At 38.4% G+C, this 26,050-nt stretch overlaps 2 protein-coding genes across 3 annotated transcripts in view; one reads left to right on the top strand and one right to left on the bottom strand.

Annotated features, from left to right (window-relative positions):
* Positions 1-15,197, top strand: part of GYS2 (glycogen synthase 2) — a 48,613-nt gene extending 33,416 nt beyond the window's left edge. Inside the window, exons 12-16 of the mRNA XM_019738138.3 lie at positions 6,744-6,870; positions 9,048-9,143; positions 10,038-10,201; positions 11,276-11,356; positions 13,299-15,197. Coding sequence (XP_019593697.1) covers positions 6,744-6,870; positions 9,048-9,143; positions 10,038-10,201; positions 11,276-11,356; positions 13,299-13,520 — 690 coding nt within the window. The 3' untranslated portion in view covers positions 13,521-15,197. The remainder of the gene's footprint in view (positions 1-6,743; positions 6,871-9,047; positions 9,144-10,037; positions 10,202-11,275; positions 11,357-13,298) is intronic.
* The window catches only part of SPX (spexin hormone), a 48,203-nt gene extending 25,043 nt beyond the window's left edge, over positions 1-23,160 (bottom strand). The window contains exons 1-5 of one of the 2 annotated variants that reach the window (XM_019736199.3): positions 22,977-23,146; positions 22,699-22,756; positions 22,054-22,116; positions 20,606-20,689; positions 16,823-18,255 (exon numbers count right to left, since the gene is read on the bottom strand). In XM_019736199.3, coding sequence (XP_019591758.2) covers positions 18,197-18,255; positions 20,606-20,689; positions 22,054-22,116; positions 22,699-22,756; positions 22,977-23,003 — 291 coding nt within the window. In that variant the 5' untranslated portion in view covers positions 23,004-23,146 and the 3' untranslated portion in view covers positions 16,823-18,196. Of the gene's footprint in view, positions 1-16,822; positions 18,256-20,605; positions 20,690-22,053; positions 22,117-22,698; positions 22,757-22,976 lie in introns of those variants that run through there. The other variant, XM_074325940.2, reaches the window with a different exon arrangement.
* Positions 23,161-26,050: the final 2,890 nt, after the last annotated feature.

Here is a 26,050-nt window from a genome sequence, read left to right as displayed (position 1 = left end):
TGTGTCTTTGCTAATGTTATTCTCTTTCTGAAATACAGTCATTCTACGTATTCCTTTGGCAGCCAACCTAAAAGTCATCCCTTCCTTGCATTTTTCCTTAATATGCATTCATCTACTCCAAACAGAACACTTGTTTCCTTATCTGCATTCTCAAGACACGTTATATCTACTGCAATTATAGGAATTGTCACTTTGAATTTGACACATAAATTAAAAATATACGCGCGCACACACACACACACACACACACACACACACACACACACACATATGTATATATAATTAATTTATGTGACCATTTCTCCAGAGGGACTGTGAGTTCTTTGAGACACCAATCATGAGCCATATATACTTTCTCAGTTTTCATCCTCTGAGAAGCAGACACCAAGACAGGAACAGATATCAAAAAGCTTATTGGTGGAAATGCCTGTGAAGGGGAAAGAGGTTGACAGCAGGAGCAGGCAGGGAGGTGCAGTCAGATGCTGTGAAGAGAGCAGGAAGGAAGCCTGTGGTACGAAGAGCCACGGACTGCTGCCTGGTTCAGGCTGAAAGAGTCTCAGCCGTTTTTTTTCTGTTTTTTGTTTTTTTTTGCAGAACAGAAAGTCAAATGTAATTAACAAAAAACTAGAATTCATAAAAATAAACAGATACATTAAAAATGTACACACATAGCAGCACTATGTATTGACTCAAAAGGGGAAAAGTAGTGGACAACGCGACATGGCTTGTCAGTGGAAGAAAACACCCACATGCACTCTTATGTGCCCACAAAAACAAACAAACACAACAGGGAAATAGTTTTCAACAGCTAACACAAATTCAGTTTTATTTTACAATGCTTCCTTTCTTAATACAAAAGATACCTGTGTATGCTTGTTGTGTGTGTGTGTGTGGTTTCCTGTTGACTTATTTTTAACATAGTAATAGTTACTACAGACAATGTTTTCTTGTATTTAACAACCTTTTGTTTATGTTGTACCTTCATGGGTACCTTCCACCTACCAAAACAGTTTCAGGTTGGCAGGCAGATGGCTGCCTTATTCTATGAGCAGTTGGATGCAACGGTTTTCATAGGGATTACTGTTAATAGGGACAAGAGTTGCCCGTTAAAACAATCAACATTGAATAGTCATGGGTTGGCACTAGTACCCACCCCTGCCTGTCCTACAGGCCAGGAGCAGCTGCTGTGGTGCATCTAGACCAGAGGCAGCTGGGGCTGTCAGTCAAGATCTCAGGTCCAGGATCTCTTGGAGGAAATCTGAGTAGCAAATTCAAGACTGTCACATCTCTAAAGAGGGCAACACACGAAGTCCTTAAAGACTATACTCACAGACTGGCTTTAAATCTGTGCCACTTATTCAGTTTGTAAATTTACCTAATCTGCCTGCATCTCAGTCCTCTCATCTGTAAAATGATGATAAAATAGGCCCACACTCACAGAATTGTTGTGAGATGTAAAAAGTAACAGATGTCGCGTTTAGTACAGTATTGGCACATGGTAAATGCATAATAAATGTTAGCTTTTATTTGTACTTAGCCCAGTACATAGCACCAGATGGATACTTAGTAATTTTTACAAGAGAGGAATGAACAGGGTTTGGAGTAGAAGAGGAAAAATTGTCTTTACCTGCAGGATTTGATAAAATGCTTTATAAACAAGATGACATGTTAGCTAGATCTTGATTGATGAGCAGCTCATCATGCACATAATAGGAAGGCCGGCTCCCCAGGCAAAGAAGTAGATGAAAAGGCACAGGGATACAATAGCACATGACTTATGTATAGTGACTGGAGAAGGAAATTTGTCTCATACAAATCATGTTTATGCAGTTAAACTCAGAAATATTTTGAGATAATTTATTATCATAAAGCAAACACACATACTCACACAAAATAAACAAAAGAATTACTTCTTCATAATGATATACACTTAATTCACTGAGATAAACTTTGGTTAATTCAGAATTAGGTATTTTGTTTTATTAACAGTATCCTTTAAAAGCTTGACAATAACTCAGGGCCTGTGCTAATATATGTACCTATTTAATTGTCTGTATATAGAACCCTATAGAGTGGTTCTTAACTCTCAGAGTGGATTGACAAATTTTGTATATGAAAGTGACCATTTGATTCAGGAAACCGTGCAGATCATTTTGATCTTGAATTTATCTTCTATTCTGCCTTGGCAGCGTCTTATAGTGAGATAAGGCTAGACTCTAGATATCAGGTCTAGACCTGTGCTGCCACTCTCTGAAAGTGACTAACTTCCTGGTACCTTACTTCCTCCCTAGGATAATACAGTCAAATAAGTTTTTTGTTTTTGTTTTTTCCTTACTGATCCAGGACCTGTTATGAGCAAGGTACTCTACTGGGGGCTTTTGTATACAGGATCTCATTTAATCCTCCCTGTAACCTTGGGCTGACCTCTAATACTTTTTCCTCCATCCTGGGTTTCTGCAGTTGGCTGTTTTAGGGTGCAGAGCAGCTGTTTTCTTATTTTAGTTGTGTGATCATTCTGTTTGGCTGGGAACAAAACAAACGAGCCATGGTGTTTCCATGTTCCAAAATGGGCTTTGGAGAGTACAAATATTCCTAAACATGGAAATATCAGAGTAGGCACAATACTTTTCAAATCCCCCTTTCCTGATATTTGCCAAGAGAGTATAATGGGCTGTCGATTTGAAGGTTACACCGATGGAAAGTATCTGTGTCTTTTGTCTCTTTTCCAAGTGCAGTTCTTTGCATGTAATAGGAACTCAAATAATGCTTTGTAGAGGACAATATCATATCCATTTTTACCTTGCCAATTTGTGATTTTTGTGATTGAATAAGCCATGTTTATAGTACTGGTTTTGGGCATTTTACCATTGTATTTCTTTTTAATTTTAACATATCTCTTATTTATGAATCTACTGAAATGTAACTAATGACTGTAAAGTCTTAGTTTCCTTATTTCTAAAATTAGGACAATGCGAATGTCTGTTCTACCCATCTCACAAAGTTGCTAAGATTAAATGAGGTAATATATGCGAAAGTGATTTATAATATATAAAGTATTATACAACTGTTGTTATCATTATTGTAATATATCCAAATTAGGGTTTTTCTTCAAAGTAATGTCTTTGGAAGACTATATACTTATTCCATGAATAAAAAAGAATGTAATGTGCTTTCTAAAAAAAGTTTATTTTCCTCTTCCTTTTTCTCTTCCTCTTCCTTTCTCTTTCCTTTTCTTTCCCCAAAATTAAGTTCAAAAGCTATTAGGTGGGGCGACACAAGGTAGGTGTCTACACTGGAAGGGGGAGCTTGCTGCAATAGTCCATAGAAAGGAGTCAGAGCCCAGGAGGCTGAGGAAAGTCCATGCAGCAGATGTCAGAGCTAGAGTGGAGTGAGGTAGGTGGCTGTACTCCTGAGAGAGTGGCAGTGGAGAGAGATTAGGTAACTGGAGGGCGACTGTCTTAGTACGTTTGGGCTGCTATAGCAAAATATCATAGACTGGATGGCTTACAAATAATGGACATTTATTTCTCACAATTCTGTAAGCTGGGAAGTCCAAGATCAAGTTGCCTTCATGGTTGACATTTGGTGAGGACCCTGGTTCATAGATGGCACCTTCTTGCTGTGTCCTCACTTGGTAAAGAGCACTGGGGGTCTCTCCTTCTTTTATAAGGCACTTTTATATATATATATATATATATATATATATATATATATATATATATATATATGTGACTTTTATATTATATCATATGTCATATTAATTATATTATACTTGAATATAACTTAACTTTATTACATATAATATTATGTAAGTATATAATATTACTTTTAATTATATGATTACATATCATCTCAAATTTACATTATATACTATAACTCTATAACTGTGTATAATCCCAACACTTTTAAATCGCATTTTATTTATTTTTAATAACTACTTAGATATGGAGGGAGGCTGCCAGATAACAATAGTTCAGTGAGACCTTTAATAAATAGAAGAAATAAGTGAATTTATTCATACAGGTGACCAGCTAAGTAGCTATTCTGTTCACAGCTTTCCAGTTATAGTCATGCTCTCTTGTCTCTGCCTTTGCAGAACAGTGTAGCCAGTGCAGTCCCAGAACCGGCTCATACCCGTGCACGACTGCCAACTGTTAAATTTTCAGAGATTTCAGGAGCCAGTTTTGAATACAAGCCACTGGTTAAAATTGAATTATATAAACTTAAAAATAAATACATTCTTAAAATAATAAAAGAAATTACTCATTTCTCTTTAACTTGTTAAAAAGAAAGGTAATGCTCAAAACTTATCACATCCTAATTGTTTACTACATTTTACTATTACCTATGCTCTTGAGGTTATTTATGACTATTGTACCCACGTTGTGTAAATACTCTACAATGATGTGCTATAGCTCTTCCCATCTCCAGTTCAGTGATAGCTCACTGGTAGCTTGAAATTGGCCGTGGTGGAGTATTTATACAGTGAAAGAGGTGAGCACTACACATCATGTCTTGATTGTGTATTGACTGTCTAGACTTAAAGTGGTGGAGAAATGTTAATAAAGCAGATTCAACTTCAAAGTGTGTTTTGTCCATACTCATTACATAACGAGTGACACAAAAATATGAGGAAATATTTTTCCGGTATCAAAAATATCCAACTCAACAAAGAGGTCACTCATGTCATTGATGAACCCGTGAAGTTCAGACGTACCTACGTACCTCTCGGCATTTCACGTCCTTTCCCTCATTGACAAAGGAATCAACCAACACGTATGTCAGAACTATGTTCAGTCATCCATTGAAACTACAAGTTCCATTGAATACAAGATTTTCTCAAAAATCAGCAAAAGAATTATGTGATAATTAATTAATTACATCGAATATTATATGTTTTTAATATTTTTTTTTTACAGTAGTTTTAGGTTCACAGCAAAATTGAGCAGAAAGTACAGACAGTTCTCATAGACCATCTGCCCTCAAAGTGCACACCCTCACCCTCTATAAATATCCTGTTCCCCAGTGATACATTTGTTACAATTGATGAAACTACATTGATACATCATTACCAGAGATCCATAATCTACATTAGGGTTCACTGCTGGTGTTGTACAGTCTATACATTTTGATAACTGTATAATAACCTGTATCCGCAATTATAGTATACAGAATAGTTCACTGCCCTAAAAATCCTCTGTATTCTGTCTATTCATTTCTCCCTCCCCCCTGACCCCTAGGTACCACCAATCTTTTTATAGTCTCCATAGTTTTGTATTTCTCAGAATGTCTTATGCTTGGAATTATATGGTACAATTTCTGACAATTAAGTTCACAAACTTGTTGCAATGATTGTTGCTAACTTTTTTTGATATGAGAGGGATTATTCATTATGAAATTGTACCAACTGGACAAACAGTTACCCAAGTTTACTATTTGGAAGTGCTGAAAATTCTGTGTGAAAAAGTTAGATGATCTGAACTTTTCACCAATAAGTCATGGCTCTTGCATCACGACAATGCACCAGCTCACATGGCACCGTCTGTGAGGGCGTTTTTAGCTAGTAAACAAATAACTGTATTGGAACACCCTCCCTACTCACCTGATCTGGCCCCCAGTGACTTCTTTCTTTACTCGAAGACAAAGGAAATATTGAAAGGAAGATATTTTGATGACATTCAGGACATCAAGGGTAACACGACAACAGCTCTGATGGCCATTCCAGAAAAAGAGTTCCAAAATTGCTTTGAAGGGTGGACTAGGTACTGATGTTCGTGCATAGCTTCCCAAGGGGAGTACTTCAAAGGTGACCATAGTGATATTCAGCAATGAGGTATGTAGCACTTTTTCTAGGATGCGTTCGTGAACTTAATTGTCAGACTTTCGTATGTGACCTCTTCATATTGGCTTCTTTCACTTAATAATATACATTTTAAAGTTGCTCCATATCTTTTCATAGCTTGATATCTCATTCCTTTTTAGCACTGAACAATATTCCATTGTCTGGATGCACCACAGTGTATTTATTCATTCACCTAATGAAAGACATCTTGCTTGCTCCCAAGTTTTAACAATTATGAATAAAACTGATATAAACATTTGTGTGCATGTTTTTGTGTACATTTTTTTACTACTTGGAAATTGTATGCTATAATTGCATCCTTTATGTTAGTAAAATTTATATTAAACTTATGTACAAATACACATTTATACTTCGGTTTTACGGTTCTTGATCATTTACCAACACACTACTGCTTAAAACCATTGTAAACACTGGCTTTTACTCTTAAGTGCAATGGGAAGCTACTAAAGGATTTTGAGCAGGGGAATGAATGGTTGGCATTTTTAAAGGTTCACTCTGGCTGTATTGAATAGAGCTCTTCACTGAATAGAAGTAGTTAGAGAACCAAATAAAGCCTCATTGCTAATAAAGGCTGGGTTGGAGGATGTAGTTTAGCATGAGAACAAAAAATAGACACACAAACTCACTGTGTGTGAGTTTCCCTTCACTAGAACCTGAGGGGAAGTTCGTCCACAGAATAGACACTTACACAGAATGAAGAGAGGAGAACAAAAGCATCCAGGTTTGTTTGTTTTTTCTTTCTTCTCTCACTCTCTTTTTTTTCCCTGAATCTAGAACACAAGGATTCTACAGTATTGAGATAACCAAATTGTAGATTTTTTGCTTTAATTTCTTCTTTCTCTCTGTGTATTATTTCTCATTAGAATTTTCCTTTTTTTAGGTGATTTTACACCCTGAGTTCCTATCCTCCACCAGCCCCTTGTTACCCATGGATTATGAAGAATTCGTTCGAGGCTGTCATCTTGGAGTATTTCCATCATACTATGAACCGTGGGGTTATACTCCAGGTATGTGGCTTGTTTAGATTGTGGAATGTTTGGAATTTTATTAGTATTTTATTTTATGCATATGGATGTGATATTCAAAGTTGATATGTAATTTACTATTGGATAGAGAAACACAAAACCAAAGTGTGAGGGACTGAGGGAATGTGGGAAGTCATTTATGTTGGGTAACAAAAATGTTACATAACTTATGGCAGACTTTCCACCAAAATGTCATTTTATAGGACAAAGTTAACCTTAACTCGAAATGATAGAGGAGATGTATCTAGTGTTTTCAGGTAAAGACAAGCAAAGATGTTATAAAAGATAAGTAGACAGAAAAAGGAGTTTGAGAAATATTCCACAGTGAATGAGTCATTCTGTTTTAAATTAACTGAAGGAAGTTGGCCACTACTCACCTAACCTATAATGACAGAAATAATGAAATCTCTGGTGGTATAAGTTTGATGTTAGCATATTAGATAACTCTAATTTTTTTAAGAATAATCATTTTATGTAATACTAACTCTAACTCATTCCAGAAAGTATTCATTAAAGTTTGTGTTTTGTGTTTTGAGAAAACCCAATGAATATAAGCACTTACTTTATTAAGTTCACTGAATGGACATACCATGCGCTTAAACGGTAGAAAGTTCGCGAATTTAATTGTTCAACCTCAGATACTAAGCTTATATGGGTACCTGGCATTTTATTAAATGCCATGTTTCTCTGAAAAGAAGACCTAGTCGGACAATCAGCTCTAATGCATCTTTTGGAGCAAAAGTTAATATAAGACCTGGTATTTTATATTATATTATATTATATTATATTATATTATATTATATTATATTATATTTATTATATTATATTATATTATATTATATTATATTATATTATATTATATTATATTATATTATATTATATTATATACCTGGTCTTATAGTAAAATAAGACCGGGTCTTATATTAATTTTTGCTGCAAAAGATGCATTAGAGCTGATTGTCCGACTAGGTCTTATTTTCAGGGAAATGCGGTGTGTGTTAATGAGCATTTAATAAAAATAAGAATCTCTTAAGTTCTACAGAATTGCAGACTAAATTATATGTACATATATATGGAGGAGTTCCACCATTTTATTAGATTCTCAAATGGGTCAATAATCCCATTCCACTTCCTCTCCTCCACCCCCTGCCCTAAATTAGGAAACCATTTGCAGAGCAGGAGAATAGGCCCCAGTTTATATTGTATTACTTTGTGGGTAATGGGAAAATCTCTTTTCTTCCCATCCAACCCCACTAGCCAACCAAAAGTTATTCCATAATCAAATATAAATTCCTTGCTAAAAATGAATCTATCCTTGAAAGTGGTAATGTTTTGTATGACCTATCTGATATTTTTGAAAAACAGGTTTTGGCTAAAAGGTGAGAGAGGAATGAAAGAGACCACGGGGTTCAGAAGGTGGAAGCGATTTGTGCCAAGGGAGATTTCTATGATAAGAAGAGCTGGTCACTTCCAAAATATTGACCTATTCCATAAACTTGCCAAATACTTAGAGACATAAGCTTAGAACAGAGCACAAAACCAACTGGAATGAGAGAGGCAGTATAGGGTAGCAGTTCTCAGCAAGAGTCTAGAGCTGGACACCCAGCTTCAACTCCCGCTCTCCCCCCAGCCCCTGGCTTTGTGAAGTTGGGAAAGCTATTTAACTTTTTTGTGCCTCAGTTTCTTCATCTGTAAAATGGAAATGATGATAGCTTCACTTCACAGGGTTGTTGAGAAGATTAAATGAATTAATACATGTAAAGAGCTTAGCACTGTGCCTGGCACAAAGTAAACATTGGTATTACTAGATAGATGGGGTCTTTTTCCTTTTTTTTTTTTAAATTTCTAAGTTTCCTAGTTTATTGTGTTTTTGTTTGTTTTTGTTTTTGTTTTTTTAATTTATTGGGGGTGACAATTGTTAGTAAAATTACATAGATTTCAGGTGTGTAATTCTGTATTACATCACCTATAAATCCCATTGTGTGTTCACCACCCAGAGTCAGTTCTCCTTCCATCACCATATATTTGATCCCCCTTACCCTCATCTCCCACCCCCCACCCTCCTTACCCTCTGGTAAGGGTCTTTTTTCTTCTGTGAGTACATAAGAGGATACAGGAGCTGGTCTGAAGCCAAGCCTTTTATCTGTTTCCCCCGGCAGCCGAATGCACGGTGATGGGCATCCCCAGTGTGACAACCAACCTCTCCGGCTTTGGCTGTTTCATGCAGGAGCATGTGGCTGATCCTACTGCATACGGTGAGGTTTTTCATCCTTAACCCAACCCAGGGAAAAGTGACCTTTAACCAAATAAAGCTCGGGGTCTATAGAGCCTAACGCCAAAGCTATTCTGATTTAACCAATGTTGATACTTCTTGTCTCCTAAAAAGTAGATTTAATTATGTGGTCCTTAGAAAAGATAAGAATGCTATTAATATTAAATATATTGCCCAAAAGACAAAGTGTGAAAGGAGTGCTAAGCTTAGATAAATCTTCCTACTACCTTTTTTCCCTCCTGAACTGGTTTGGACCTTTACTACCTAGAAGTGGTGTTACAATAACCATGGCCTTACAGAACATGTATTGGTCAGCATAATTATTTTAAAAGTCTGTGCTAACCTAGCAAATTCACTTAAGTTGTTTAAGATGTCAGGAGAATATGCATATCAACCATCTCTATGTCCATGTTGTGTAGCAGCAAGAAAAGTTTGAAAGGGCTAGATTCTCTGCCCACACGTTGCCAATTCCCTGGTCTTTTACAGTTGTATTGTCACTGTTCTCCTTCCTCAGGCTAGAGCTATGGGTCTCAGCCATGGCTGCACACTGGGGAGCCAAAAAACACACGAATGCCCAGGTTTTACCCCAGAGATTCTGGTTAGTGAGCCGCCCCACAGAAAATCACTGATCTATACTGACAGATTTTTTTTTTAAAGCAAGATCTATTTTGTTGTCTGTGTGTTGGTGACAGTTGTAAACCATTAGACAGAGATCACAGAACTACAGCCTTGGAAGGGAAAGGATAAAGCAGAGACAATAAGGGAGGTAAGGAATAGATAATGCATGTGCTCTACCATAGAACCTAAGGACTAGGAGGAAAAAATGCCCTAAGGTTAGCTGTTTTTTTACCTGTGCTTTGGCTTTTGTGTTCCTCAGGTATTTACATTGTTGACAGGCGGTTTCGCTCTCTAGATGATTCTTGCAATCAGCTGACTCAGTTTCTGTACAGATTTTGCAAACAGTCACGTCGTCAAAGAATAATCCAGAGGAACAGAACTGAAAGACTGTCAGACCTTCTGGATTGGAGATACTTAGGCAGAGTAAGCAATTTTGTAATCAACACAAAGGACCGCTTTAAAAATCCCACTGGACTGCAAAAGTATTGATTCTAATTATACGAGTAATCTGCAAAGCCAATTCAGTATTGTAACTGTTAAAATCTTAGTAATATTTTCACATACATTTTTACTTAATATGAATTTGCAGTCCTAAGCCCAATTCTTCACAGTTAGTCTGAGCCCACAACAGCAAGTCCATCTAGCACTAATCTTACTAGTTATTCTATTGTTACTGCTTAACTTAATGCATCAGAGGTATGCAGAAATGTTTCCTGAGAATGAGGGAAATATCAAGAGAAAAGTTCCTAGTTTGTTTCACTCCAAGAGATAATGTGATCTTATTCCTCAACTAGAGTGAGTGGGTAGTAGAAATAATACTGTTTCTCAAAATGACAAGTGCAAAAGGAAATACCTTCTTTCCTGCAGTAGGTTTATAAATACCAGATATTCATATATCTTTGCCTTGGGTGATTTAATAAAAATAAACTGACTTTGCCTTTACATGCTGTATCTGCTTAGATACTGCTAAACTCCCACAGACAAATGACAGATGAGGCCATATGCTGAGTATCTACATATACTAATTTCAGTGTTCATTACATCCCTGGGTGATTAATTTTACTCTCTTCACTTTACAACAAAAGCAGAATGATAAGGCCCTCAGAAGTTATGTTTCTTATTTCAGGTCTGAAGCAGGATTTAAATCCAGTTTGTGTGATTATTCAGGCCCCATCTTTTTTCCCATGCTTGTTTGTAGAATGAAACCAGGGTTTTCAGTCGCCTTAGCACTCAGAATTCAGAGTTTTGTAAGGCCAGTATGGCTTTTCCCTCCAGTGTTTTGTATTATTTCTTTACCTATTCATTGAATAGTTTCATTTTTTATGAAACTCTAAACTGTTTTTTGTTTTCTTTTTCTGATTCTCGAACTTAGGGTGAATAGATTCTGCCACTTTCTAAAAAACATATTTCATAACTATGAAAATATTTTCTATAATAACTTGGTTATTAGAGTATATAAATCTTTTTTTAACCCATGACTTGGTCTTCTTTCATTAGTATTACCAGCATGCCAGGCACCTGGCATTAAGCAGAGCCTTTCCAGATAAATTCCACATGGAACCCACATCACCACCCACGGTAAATATTTTATATATTGTTTATTTGTTTTGAAAGCTAAATGTATTTATGCTGTCCTAAGAATAACTTTTAATTTGGAAGTAGCTAAGTACACAAACTATTATACTTTTTTATAGTATCACATCAATACAAAGAATAGAGGAACTGACAAATCAGACCAACTCAGAGTCCTCGATTCAGAGTTGTTCGCCTCACGTGTAAGATGAGCAGACAGTCAGCTAATTCATGTCGCTGGAGAAGCACGTCCATATTAAAACTCTCTCTGCCTTAGTACTTGAAATTACTCCATTAGGCTTCCATTCTTTTGACAGTTGCTCAGAAATAAAGTGGCCCGCTTTAACAGGAAGTGAATTGGCTATCCAAGGAAATGTTTAAACACAGGGTGACTACTTGGCAAGTGAACTCAAGCACCACAGGAGGAATTGGACAAGACGAACATTTATGTTCCATCCAGCAGTGCCCACAAGGGAGTCTTCTAAAGTCCAACTATACATTACATTCATGAGACTAGCATAGGCCACTTGTCATCAGAGTCACTTAGCAGGATGTAAGACAGGACACACAGCTTGAAGCAGGGCAGCGTCAGATCCTTGTTTGCCGTGGTATTGTCCTTAACAGTGGTTTACATACGGCTAAACTTCTTTGCCCTCCTAACCCTCAGGTGATAGCATAGGTGCAAGAGGATGAGACCCACGTCCCTGGGTATGAGATCCAGATTAGCTTCTGACCCAAGGGAGCCAATATCTCATGTAAATCTCCACAGACGTCTTCCCAGGAACATGCCCAATTACAGGAGTCATCAAATTCAGGGATTCCCAAAAACTATGGATCCTCATTTAGTATATCTCCGTCCTCCAAGTTCGGCTATAATTTCCCAGCCAGGGGCCACTTTTATCATAAACAATTTTGCCTGGTAATACAACTTATATTCCACCCGTATCAGCTGTCCAGCGCAACAGACCTACAAAGTTAACCCAAGGTGAAATTTGCCTATAGAGAAGGTAAAAGGACTTTGTAAATCCCTCAGTCTACAAATTCTACTCCCATGTTCATGATTCTAATAGAGATAATTGCTTAGTTTATGTAGAGGTGGACACGCCACGTGATAATTCAGCTATATTCACCCATTAATTTGTTTATTCAACTATTAAGTATTGAGCATTTACTCTGAACCAGGTCCTAAGTGCAGGACTCAGCTTTTTTTCTGTCTGCTTTCAGGTAGAGTATCTGAATCTTGAAATGAAGGTACAAACATGACTTAATAATAATGTGTAAGTGTAGTTGAAATACAGAGTGACAAGTACTGAAACAGTTTTATACATTTGTCTCCCCACTCAAGCATGTACCCTCCTAGAAGGCAGGATCGTGTTTTTCATGTTTCCTCTGTGCCACTATTGTGCCTACCCCATAGCTGAGGCTTAGTATGTGTTTATTAAGTGAGTTATCTCAGTGAATCTTAGTAGAAGGGAAGTTTGCTTGAAACCTATGGTAGGTACTTGCTCATTAACAGAAACAAAAGTAACTGGTGGAATTGCAGGGTCAGCTAAGTGGCCTGGCATCCTGGATTCTTCCCAATGGTGGCTGTCCCTGGAATGTCCAAGCTGCCCATGTCCTGCCATTTCATTGAGCCAATCTAAAGGATAATATAGGGGTGACATTATCAGCAGTGTAACAAAGCAGTTGAGATTAGATTAAAGGTTTTGGGGTGATCACCACCCTGGTACAAATCTTTGCTCTACCACTTATGTGCTGTAAGACCTTGGGCAAGTCATTTGGCCTCTCTAACCCTCAATTTTCTTCTGTAAATGAGAAATACAAATCTATTGGAGTGTTGTTAAAAATATTTAATAAGATATAAATATATGGCACATGCAAATTGTTTACATCACTGGAAAATCAAGAAGTCATTATAACGTTTATGTCTTATTTTTGTCTTTGGCAGACGGAAGGATTTAAATATCCCAGACCTTCCTCAGTGCCACCCTCTCCTTCAGGGTCTCAGGTCTCCAGTCCTCAGAGCAGTGATGTGGAAGATGAAGATGAGGATGAGAGATATGATGAGGAAGAGGAAGCAGAAAGAGATCGGTTAAATATTAAGTCACCATTTTCTTTAGGTCATGTTCCTCATGGGAAGAAAAAGCTGCATGGCGAATACAAGAACTGAATTCCATACTTGTTGAACAGAGATAATTTAGTAAGAACAGGGTAAAAAGGGTTAGTTAAGGAAATGAAAATGCCACACATTTCATTTTTTTCTTCTAAGTATCACAATGGGATTGATTCTCTGCCTAAAAAGTGGAGATTAAGTGAATAGCAATTTTATAATTTATAATAAAATCCGAGTTATTTTCCTCAACTCCTTTTTCCCCAGTAAATTCAAGCATGAAGAAATGTTAATTGAAGGAGGAAGACCGGAAGTGTTTCTAAAATGGTTAATTTAAGCAATAAGAGTTTTTATTTACTAGTTTGTTTCTTTTTAAATTCTCATCACCGTGATTCTTTGCTTAATATTTATGCAGCTTCTATACTTGCCAAACAGGTCTCCCATTTTCACCCCAAAGGATCCTATTCTTAGTCATGAGGATATACTACCTATCTTAAATAACTTGGTCTTTAGTGATTATTTTAATTTTTTACAAGTCAGAAACATGAATTTATATACAGCTTCACAGGCAATCAAAATCCATAGAAAATAGTGATTCTAAATCCAGATCTTGATGCATATTAGTACATTTCCAAGGTCACTTCTCAAATTAATGACAGGAAGTTATTTCCATCTGTACTATACCATCCGACCCTAATAATTTTTTTTTATTGTTTAAAAGGAAAGACTTTTTGAAAACTTGGTCAATCTTCCAAAGATGATAAATTGTTAAATCCAAAATGAATAAATATATGAATAGGTAAAGCTATAACTTTCATTAATATTGCCTTCTTTAAAATTCTTTTAGACAGTTAAATAACATGTGTAAAGTACCTGCTATAGTAATAGTGCCTTGTGAAGGACAACGTTTAAAACTCTCTTTTAAAAAAAGAATAGCAAAAATAAATTTTAGAGTCTACTTTATAATAAGGACAGCGTCTCTAACACATTCATGATGTGCATAGAGATATTGACTAAATGATTGTAACGAAGCATATTTATGTTTTAAATGTAATTAAATATAAATTGCCGAAAAGCACACAAAAATCCACATTCACCGTTGGATTTTTTCCCCCACAACTGGGTATTGTTACATTTAGATCACAGTGAACATCTTGGTTGGCATGTCAGTTGACGTGGGTCGGTAGTCAGTAGAGGTTCTAAAAAAGTTTTGGTCTCAGTGCTGGATTGTTGATGGCAACAAGGGAAGAGTAACAATAACAATGTGTCGGATGGTTCAAGACCAGCGAAAAACTGTAATCCAGCTCTTCCATGGATATGAAAACGTAGAAGAATGGTGGACCCAAGCAATAAATCAGGGCAAAATGGAAGATGGTTGCAAGCTCACCTGATTTAGCGGTTCAGGAAAAAGGGAAATAAATTACCTAAAGCCCCACCCTTGAAAAATGTCCCATGATTCCATTTAAACCAGTGTCTGCAGAGCAGTTTGGAAAGTTCTGTACTGAAGATTAGAGAAAATATGAAGTGGATTTGTATTGCAACACAAACACTCTTTTGCTGAAGTACTAGAAAGATCTCATGATATGAAAGGATTTCACTGTTACAATAACCATGAAAATGTATCCCTGATAAAGTGACACCCTGTATATATTCAAATGATACTCCTGATTGATAATTGGTAGGGTCACTGTTATTGAAAGCATGGGGTATCCAATAAAATACCTTCTTAATATAAAACTTTAAAATTCAAGTGCTTTTTAAAAAAATGAAAGAATAGCTTTCTGATTAGAAATGAGTACAAATGATAGTGTATACATGGAAATTAACTGACTTGCAAACACCTGGCTTTCAGTGGCATGTGTAGGATTCAGAGTCCTCTATTCAGATAGCTGATGCACTTGACTCCATCCCCTTGCCCCAGTCATTTATTTGTCCTTTCCCCAAGACTGACAAAATCCTGGTGAGGGGCAACAAATAGGGTTGTTAGATGACTCTGTGTCTAGCACAGCACATTATACACAGTAGTTGCATAGATGAATGGTCTTATTGGGAGAAACAGAGGTACAAACAAATGATGCTTTTAAAGAATGTATGTATTCATAAGTTGGAGGACAGGAACTATAGAAAATAGTTTGTGTGTGTTGGACTAGCTGACAGCAAGATTTTTTGTATGCATTTCCTTCCATGGTAAGAGTTAGGGTTAACACAGCTGGTTTACATATATAGATCAGAATACAAAATATTACAAGTGCTATAGTAATAGTTTTTTTAGTGCACAAGGGGGATTCAGAAAAAGGACTGGTCAAGTGTACACTGAGGAGGTTCAACAAGGCTTCATATGATGAGCCTAACTTTCTATGAAGTAATGTGGAAGATACAATTGCCCTCCTCATGTGGTGGTTGTAAGGATCATATCAAATTACAAATGAACTGACTCTTCCTGACAGAACTTATTGTCCAGAAGGAGGACACCAACAGGTTACATTCCCAACTCCCCTTTCTTCTGAAGCCTATGTAAAATAATGTAACTCAAGGTTGACAGGATATAGACTTTTATTTCTCATAACCAGGTAAAAGAGGAAATGAGAATTGGAAGGTGACTTTAACATCAGAGCCTCTCTGCCTTCTCTCCTCTCTCAGGGGCAGAATAGTGATGTGGGAGGAGAGGGGGCATTCACTGAGGAAACCCAGGGAAACAAAGAGTAATTGAGAACCCACACAGGAGGCAATATATATAAATAATGCACAGGTAGCCACAGGGGGAGTAGGATATAGAGGCAACGAGGGGAAGAACAACTGGAACTGTGCTAAAAATGGCTGCAAGGCCAATGTGGAGGTGGGGGTATTTTAGTACATGGATATGCATTGGAGGCAGATATTTCCCAGTGTTAAAATCCAAGCCATGCAATGTGAAAAAGTTTGATTACTGATCACTTGTTCATTTCAGTTTTGAGAAAGACAGAAATAAAGAGAATTGCAAAGGCACTCTAAGAGAGATAGAAAGTTACAGCAAATGGCCTCGGGGAGTTTATGCAATTATTATTGTGTGAATCAGTACATCTGTACAGCATTCAAGGAATTCAAATAGTTGTAATACTTGCAGCTGATTATTATTTTAACAAGTATTGGTCATTTAGATAGCGTTCCAAAACTGTGTTTTAGTGTGAAGTAGTTGAGATGGTTCTAGTTTGCTGTGGGAAGAATTACTTCATAAGATAGATTTTAAAAGGATTCTGGGAATAGATGTAATATTTAAATAGCCAGTATGTACAAGTCTATGTCAGATGAGTAAATAATTATCAATAAACTGCACTGTCTAGAAAATCTACTTTAAAATCAAATTATAATTAATGACAGGTATCTATTATAATGCCACATCGATTTTTTTTAATGCTAGAATATTTTTTGGCAGAAATCAATGTTACATTAACTTGAACATAGTTTCATTATTTAATTGTGAAACAAGACACAGACAAATCTTATGAGCAGGGTTTTGATTATTTAACACAGTAAAATTGTAATTCCAACTTACAGAGACATGCACATAACAATCTTCTTTAGCTACTGAATAATTATTATATACTGATGACAGTAAGACTTAATAATACTTCCCACTTATGACATTTATCAATAACAACTTTCAATTAATTAGGTCAAAAATAATCGACATGATGATCATACTGTAATTACAAATAAATATATTATTACGCTTCCTATAGATACATGTGTATGTGAGTGTGTGTGTGTGTGTGTGTGTGTGTGTGTGTTTCAGATAGTATTAAACCCAAGATGACTTTAAAAAGGAGTAAATTAGGCATATTGCCATGCACTTACATTATCAGGGTGCCTTATATAATGTTTTCATGTCAAATAAAGCCTAGCGTTCTAGTCAATTAGAGGAACCAGTCTTTGAATCTGTTTAGCCATGGAAAATGGGTTACCTCAAAAAACTGGTTTGTTCTTTTTGTACATAGAAACAGAATACAGTGTCTCCAACTGCTTATTTCCCAGTAACGTGTGGATCCATGTTTCTAAACTGTATTCAGGAAGATCCACAAAGAGCAAAAGGGGGAGCTCCCAGCTGTGGAAACTTCCACTGGCTCCAGCCTCACTAAGGGTACTCTCTCTCAGCGGTGGCACCGAAGTGCTCTAATCACGGCGTTTCTGCCCAGTCATCCCTTCCCACTTCCCGTCGGAACAGCTTACCTCTCCTCATGAACTGCTAAGGCAATCACACTCTACTCTTTCTCATCCTGCCATGATTCCTCCCTCACCCTCCTTGGAGGTGGAGAAAGGGTGGAAAGGAAGGGAAAATTCACTGCGGAATGACAAGACAATGCAAGTGGGTAACAGAATGTAAAAACCAACCACTAATAATTATTAGATCAAGATGGGTATTTGTTGTAACAAAAAGAACACTCTTTTAAGAGTCTTCAGCCTTATACTCATAAATGCTCTAACATATTCAAGAGTAAGACACAAGGTGTCTAAGCGGGACCTAAAGCAATAATAATAATAATAATAATAATAATAATAATAATAATAAAAATAATAATTTTAAGAAGCAGTGATGTTCTCAGTTAAGAACTCTACATTACTTTTGCTTCCGGAAGAATAAAACTAGCTGTGCATGTTCCTAAGATTATGACGAAGTAAAAAGGATCCACGGGTTTTATTCACATGGTTTATGTCTTCAACAATAACAGAATTGTAACTGAGTGCAATTTGATGTATTTTCACCAGTTTATCAGACTGTCTTTCAGGAATCTGGTTTGATCAAAGTTTTCTTCTCCAGCTGTAAGAAACAAAATACATATAGCACCAAATCAGAATCTCTGGGTCTGAGGCCCAGAAATCTGCATTTCCAGCAAGCGCTCCAGTTAACTCTGATGGAACCAGTCCACAGATGGATAGCAGAGAACCACTGACTTGTACATCTTTACTCCTTTACTCACTGGAATGTCTCTATCATTTCAAACTGAACCTTCATTACACCCACAGAAGTTTTTATTCCTTATCAGCATCACCATTTCAAACTCGCACACACAACACTTTAAAACATGTGCTTGACTCTGGATTCTTTTTTATACCTTTAGTGAATAGTTATCTCATGTTACCTATTCTTCCGTCTGGGATACCTCAGAGTGGAGCCTGTCCATCCATCCCACTGACCGGCTGCACCTCATCACTTCACTCCTACATCAATTCAAGTTCCTTACTAATTCCCCTCTCCAGCCTTTCCTCTTCAACACCATCCATTCGAGAGGTGTCATGGCATAATTGAAGAAGCTGTAGAGTCACACAGACCTGAGTTAAAATCATGATATCACTTTTCACTAACCATGTGACGTTAGGAAAGTAAATGCACCTCTTGAAGGTTCAGTTTTATGAGCTGTAAAGATTAGCTCTAAGCTAGAAAGATTAATGTCTGACACATAGTAGATGTTCCCATATTATAGCTATTGTTATTGCTCTTATCATCACATACTCCATAACCAGACTTATCTGCTTTCACCAGGTCATCTCTCTGCTGAAAATCCATAGGGTATCTTATTGATTCTCAGATAAAGAATAAGTTACCTTCTATTCTTCATCCCAGTTCTAGTATGTACCTGCTATGTGATAGTGGACAAATTACTTAGTCTTTCTATGCTTCTATTTCCTCATCTGTAAAGTGTGGATACTATCAGTGTTTACTTCCCTGGGTTCCTGTGAGGATTAAATGTATTAATCCACATGAAATGCTTGGAATAGTGCCTGACCCAGTGCATTCTAGTAAGTCTTTAGTAATTATTATAATAGCTAGTAGCAGTAGAGATTGGAGCAAGAGTCATTGTAGCTGGGTCGTGACCACCACTCTTACATTCTGCTATTCCACTGACTGCTCACCCTATCTTTGCACCGCAAAGGCCATTCCCATTCTTGCTTTTGCTTAATGTGCCTGCCACAGAGTCTGATACCTAGCAGGCATAAATGCATATTTGCTGAATTACGTATTATAATCTCCTCTTCTCACCCAAATCAGCCCCAGACTTGCTCTAAGTTCAGAGGACCCCTTTATCCCACTCTCTTGAATTTGCTTCTCATAGGTATTTTTTCACAACAAAGCCATAAGCTTGAAGCCAGAAAGTGCTTTCTGCTCTTTCTTCCCCTCCTGCACATGCCCCATCAGATACTAGGCACAGAGCACATAGGCTTTTTCCACTAGCACAAGTGTCAGAGCAGTGGGCCAGCAGTCGATCACCAGATCACTCACTGTAATTTTTACACATGTAAACATTTAAATTATGTCATAAGTACGGCATCATTACAATTATTAAGAGGGAAAAGTCTAGGTCTATTTATTATGCTTTGTTGACCTCTATTATTAATAGTAATAAACTTTTATACTGGCTGTTAGAAATCCTGTATATGGATATCATTATTCCATTTTACTGGTTGATCCTAAGGCTTGGGGTCACCCAGCTAGTAAAGCAGTTGAGCCAGAATCTGAACCTAGTCCTACTACGCACTCCAAAGCCCTGGCTAATCTACTACCAAGATGCCTTAATTCACTGAATAGCTTTAATGTTACATGAACAGTGTCTCTATTTGAAGATTACGGCTAAGTAGAGAATAAGCTGTCTAGTATAGTAAAAATTATGCAAGCTTAGAATCAGAACTGGCTCATATCTATTAGGGTGAACCATATGAAACGGCTGCTGTGTTTGTAAGCAAAAAACAGTTGATTTTCAGCAATTTCATTTGGGTCAACATTTAATAGTGAGCAATTGGATTTATAATTATTTAAACCTCTTTTGACCTCAGTTTTTTTTCAACTACAAAATAATGAAGTTGGACTTTGTGCTGTTTTAGCCCTAGAGTTCAAAGAGAAATAAAGGTTACAATAGGCTACGGATTATAGAATTCATATGAAATACCCCAGTCTCACCAAGGAAATGTTTCCATGTTATTGGGAATAACTTTAATGAGAGATATACTAGTCTTTAAATAATAAATATTGTGTGAATTTCTGGGGTGGAATGACTGTTAATTGTTTTTAAAATTCTGAATAAATAAAGGCAACTTTGTTGTCCTCAACACAGAATCCCAAAAGTAATCAAAGCTCTCTGTCTTTCAGTTGAAAGAGGTCACTATACTTGTACCTTCTTTTGGTTTCTGCAAGGAAGCCAACAACAGAGCTGCTGCTTCTGGAAGAGTTAGTAGTCCAGGATTTGGGTTTCGTCTTTCTGAAAAAAAAAACAAAAATGTATACAGATTCTATGAGCATTTAAATATTCATATAGGTAAATGCTATTCCATTATGTTATGACACTAGAAAAATCTCTATGAAATTGCTTATTGATCCCTCAGCAAAGGGCCTCCACACAGATTGATTTTTATGTTGAAACATTTCACACTTCCCTTGGACGTTTACTTACTGGTTATGTTGCATATTACAGGGTATGGAAGAGTATTTAAACTATATACTACACCGAATTTCACGGCAGCAAGGAGGATTAAGATAAAGAGTCCGTGAGAAATTTCTCCTTTCAGAGCTTAATATGGGAAGTCTGGGCAAAAAAGTTTAGATGTGATTTTGCTCGGAGCCTGGACTCCCTCCTCTCTCATTCCTTCCAAAGCAGTTTGAGATATTAATCTACATTCTTGCCCACATGTAAGGCAATTATTTGACTGAAGGAGGGTCTGTTAAATATTCAAAATTATTTCAAATCTAAATTGACAGAACACAAAATATCCTGAGTCAACACAAACCATGATTTTTACGTTGGGAGCAACTGAAGTGGGAAAACATACCTTATCCTCATAAAGCAAATAAGCTTAATTACACCGCAAGCTTGAAGGTGAACAAAAATTTGTTAAGCACCTACTATGTGCTTAACAGAGTTTGCTATTTTTCAAAATAAGTATACTTGCTATTTTTAGCATTTCAATCTTCACATTTTATCAAAATTAATTGCATAGTTATTTTTTTAAATCCAGCCGCATGGAAAGGTTTATCATGAAAAGTAACAGTCCCTGGCTCATTCTTTATAGCCTCCATTTATTACATAGTGTGGTTTTGAATCTTTTGATAGCTCTTTCTAGTAATATAATAAAGGCATACATTTGAAGTTTCTAGATAAATCACTATTTTGATGATAATAATAATAACAACAACAACCAGTGTTTAAGAGGAAACTGTGACGATCCTGTCATAAACAGGAGGTACATTTGGGGGTCCGTTGCACATTTCCCCCTACCCTTCTTTATCCTTAGGAGCTGAACCCCAGGCCGGCGATAACTCCCCGGGAATCTCCGCACACCCGGTGGGCAGAGGGCCACTTGAGTCGCTGAGACCAGGTCAAGTTTGGGGACTCTCAGCTCCAGCTTCCGCCGCACCTGCCGCTATTAGGAGGGGCGTCGCGAGCCCCCACTTCCCGCGTTCTGCCTAAACTTGGGCTTGGCAAGAGCTGGTTCTCTGGGTGGCCCCGGCCCCCAGTCCTTCGTAGTGGGGGGACGCTTTCGTTCGGCACCGGGCGGAGCGCGCCCTACGCGGTGGGTCCAGCTCTAAGTTGCCAGACCCGCCCCCCTCGCTCCCTCGGTCACTCACCTGGCGGCGGCCTGTCGGAAAGGTCCTTCCTTCGACTCTGGTTCGAGATGAAGCGGCGCCCCTCTGTAAAGGAGAGAGATGGGGCTCAGCGCCCGCCCGGCCCAGGACGATCCGGGTTAAACCACAGCCGCTCCGCTCTACGCAGCCTCGGAGAGGGATGGGGGGACACGGCGGTGACGGCGGTGGCGGCGGCGGCGGGAGGCACCTGGTCAGGGGCCGCTCTGAGCTGCCGGGTTTCAGGTGCTCGGCGCGCAACCCTGGGCTGAGCCAGGCGCGGGTAAAGAGAGCAGGAGAAAGGTCCCGCGCGCCCCGCGCACCCCTGCCAGTGCGATGTTTCCCAGGCAACGCCAGAGTCGTCCTTTGTGGCAAGAACCAGCAACCTTCCAGTTTAGGTTGGAGGCTTTCTAATCAGACAGTCAGAGTCCTCGCGTTCCACCGCCACCCCCACCTCACCACCCCCTGTAACCCGGCTACTGTCCCTTTTCCTTGGCTAACCGAGATGGGGATGACCTTGACCTAGATTATTTAAGGGACCAAACTCGATATTATTCTTTCCCCACAGCTCTCCACCTATCGCATGGATTCATGCACCCCCCAAGGATCTTCCGTCATTTGCTGTAGGAAGAGCAAAGCATTGGAACGTACGTGCACCCTTCAGGTAGAGCATAGCTTGAGGAGTCCAGTTCCTTCTCTCAAAGAGTCTCTACAACCCGGGAGAAGAGAAAAACAGTTAATAAAACATTGCAGCCCAGTACATTATTAGGAAGGAAGGAAGGAAGGAAGGAAGGAAGGAAGGAAGGAAGGAAGGAAGGAAGGAAGGAAGGAAGGAAGGAAGGAAGGAAGGGAGGGAAGGAAAGAAGGAAGGGAGGGGAAAAAAAAGAAAGAAGGAACATTCAGGAGCCTCAATTTTTGAATTTGCTTACCTGTGGTGCACTGCTGGAATTTCCCATGAAAGAGAACACCAAGAAAAGAGCCAAGGTTGTCGCCGCCAGATATCTGAGTCCCTATAAGAACAGATCAGTCAAAGAATTGGTAACTCCTGGCAGAATCAAAAGAAAGTCATTTCTGTGCCTGTAGAATCTTCTACTTCCTTTCTTGACACCTGGGCAATTACAAACCCCTTACCTTTTGCTATGTTCTCTTTTAATACTCAGTATAGGATAGGGGGAAGGGAGAGGACGGTTCCCCAGTCTACCTTTTAGTTAATCCACAAAAGAGTTCTCTTTAAAAAAAAAAAAAATTAGAAATATATTATTTTCATTGCTTAACCCACACGAGTAATTGTGTGAATAAGTGAATTTTTTAGTAAAATCAAATGATTCTAATATTTTAAGGCATATTGTTTAAATATCTTTTAACCTCTAAAATGCTTATGAAACATAAAATAAGTAAAAAGCTATAAAGCTTTTTATAAAGGAGTTAAAGTCTTATGTAAATAAAACCTTTACTTGCCTTCATTTTCTGCTCCTTTCCAGAACCTGCAATAACTATAACTTCACCTGTGAGTTTTCCAATCATGTTCTGATGGTGGGGCTTTTAAAATCTTAGTGTCAAAGACCCCTCCCAATCTTCAGTAGAGTTTGGGAGTCCAGAGGGACTACTTGTCAGTTTTCAAGGTTGAGAAGATCTGATGACTCCTCCAGGAAGATTCAATTGCAGGAAGTAGAGAAATGATCGATGAGTGGACATCATTTGTTTAGATTCTGACCACATCAGCCAGGAGACACTCTGAAAATATCGTCATTTTTGCCTTTGCTTTTCCCACTAGCTTCCCAAAGCATCATCATCATCATCATCATCATCGTAATCATCATCTAAAGAAAATGATTAATAACTCCTGACAGAATCAAAAGTAAATGAATAAAGTAAGAAAACATGCTTTGGGTAACTAGTTATCAAGCTATCACCGATGACTAAAGATGAATCATTTGGTCAGAAATGAAAAGGTTAGGGAATCTCAATGGATTTTTTTTCCCTCAATGGAATTTGACATCAGTTATTCACAAATATTTATTGAATGCCTACTACGCATTCGACATTTCTCCTTTTAGTTCAAAGGACACAGTCATGTATTAAAAAGACAGTCTCTTTGATCAATCTTTTAGTCAGGGGAGAAACACTTTAATAAAAAGGTAAGTAAGGTAATTATGCTCACTTTCCATCCTCCCAATCAGGTTGGGTGTGGGCATATGACTCACCATAGGCTCCACAAATCAAATATAGCCACTCAGATGGGAAATCTGGAGCTAGGATGGAGGCTAGTGGGGATTACTTCTGGTGCAGTGGTGGTTATAGTAAGCTTGAGTTTGTGGGGGCAGTACTGCTTGCAGTGCTAATGGAAGGTTCCAGGATGGTATTACCACATTTTAATGATGTCCCCTTGCTTAAATCAGCCCAGTTTGTCGGTTTCTTTATGACAGCTAAGAAACTATTTGCAGGACATATGTACTGATCAGTAGAGAAGGAGAAATGATGATGCAGAAGAGAACTGAAAAGGAATGCATTGAAGGCAAGAGGGATGGGATCCAAAATATGTCAATATTTGGTTGAAACAATTATATACACAGGCAGGGATTGAACAAGGACCTGGATATGCACCATATGCTAAGGTACCATGGATAAGAGAGATGGACTCTTTCTTCTAAAAATTAGTGCCGTGCTCCTCAAGTATATTGTGCATATAAATCACCCGGGAATATTGCTGAAATGCAGCTTCTGATTCAGTACAGCTAGCGTGGGGTCTGATATTCTGGATTTCTAATGAATTACTAGGTGATGCTGATGAATGCTACTCTACTGATTGTTGGACATTTTGAGTAGTAAAACTTTGGAAGACATAAGTGATAAAATCTAAACCTTGGAGTCTACATGGCTGGGAGAATGGCTAGCAATAGAAATATCAGAATATATGGAGAGAGAAGAGATGAATTTGTTTGGGGATTGAAGTTTGAGGGGCTGATGCTATATCTACCTTCAAATCTTTGTTTAAAAGAGATTGCGATTTGGGCACTTGATATTTAGACTGGACAGTGTACAGAGAAGAAAGCTGAGGATTCGTTAGTGAATGAGAATGGAATATAGAAAGTATTCTGTAGGTAGAAGCTTGAGGAATATTTACTCTCTTTGAAAAATAAGCAAGAAAGAGCCAAAGTCATTAGTATAGTGTTTTCTACTGGCTTAGGAGACGGGTAAGATACAAACTAAAGACTACAAGGTTAACACCAAAATTGGATAAAATCTTAACATGCTGTGGGGACAGAGCCAGGAGAGCAGTTTCCAGGCTCTCGGCCTCACGTGGAAAGGTGCTGGCTCGGGTAGCAGATGGCCATCAGCTGTGACTAGTTGGCCATCAGCTGTTACCAGTCAGCCATTAGCCACTGATATAACTGCCGTGGCTAAGCTAGCAAGTGCAATTGCAATTAGCAAGGGGTGAGTTGCTTGGTGGGTTGGTTGGTTGGTTGGTTGGTTGGTTGGTTGGTTGGTTGGTTGGTTGGTTGGTTGATTGGCTGGCTGGCTGGCTGGCTGGCTGGAAGGCAGAGAAGCTGATGGCACATTGTGGATCGTGTGGCTCCTGCTTCCTGTGTCTCCAACTCAGCCGCCAACAAGAATATAATGGTATGACTCCCCTATCTATGGCTCCATTGATGTTCCTTTTTGGCCTCACCATATCTTGCATTCTCATGTGGGGAGCAGGAGCTAAGACCCCGCATGACACCCTGTATGACACATGGCGCAGCCAGCAGAGTTCTCCCGGTCAGGTAACAGAGTCATCTGCCTCTGGGCAGGAGGACATGTGGCCCCCACACAGTGTGTGGTGTCCCGCAGCTGCTGTTCTCATAGCTGGACTCCTGTGGAGGGCTGGGAGGATGTGGATGGTTCTCCAACCAACATAGGACAGAGAAAGCAAAGGTTGTTGTGGCCGTGTGGGCTGGGAAGTGCTTGCTGAGGAAGCTCAGATGCGGGACTTGTGGTCCCAGTAAGAAACGCTTGCTGAGTC

Source organism: Rhinolophus sinicus, chromosome 1 (genome assembly GCF_057876585.1).
Source record: "Rhinolophus sinicus isolate RSI-liver-muscle chromosome 1, RSI-T2T, whole genome shotgun sequence".
Lineage (NCBI taxonomy): Eukaryota > Metazoa > Chordata > Mammalia > Chiroptera > Rhinolophidae > Rhinolophus > Rhinolophus sinicus.
This window is presented reverse-complemented; position numbering and strand designations above follow the sequence as displayed.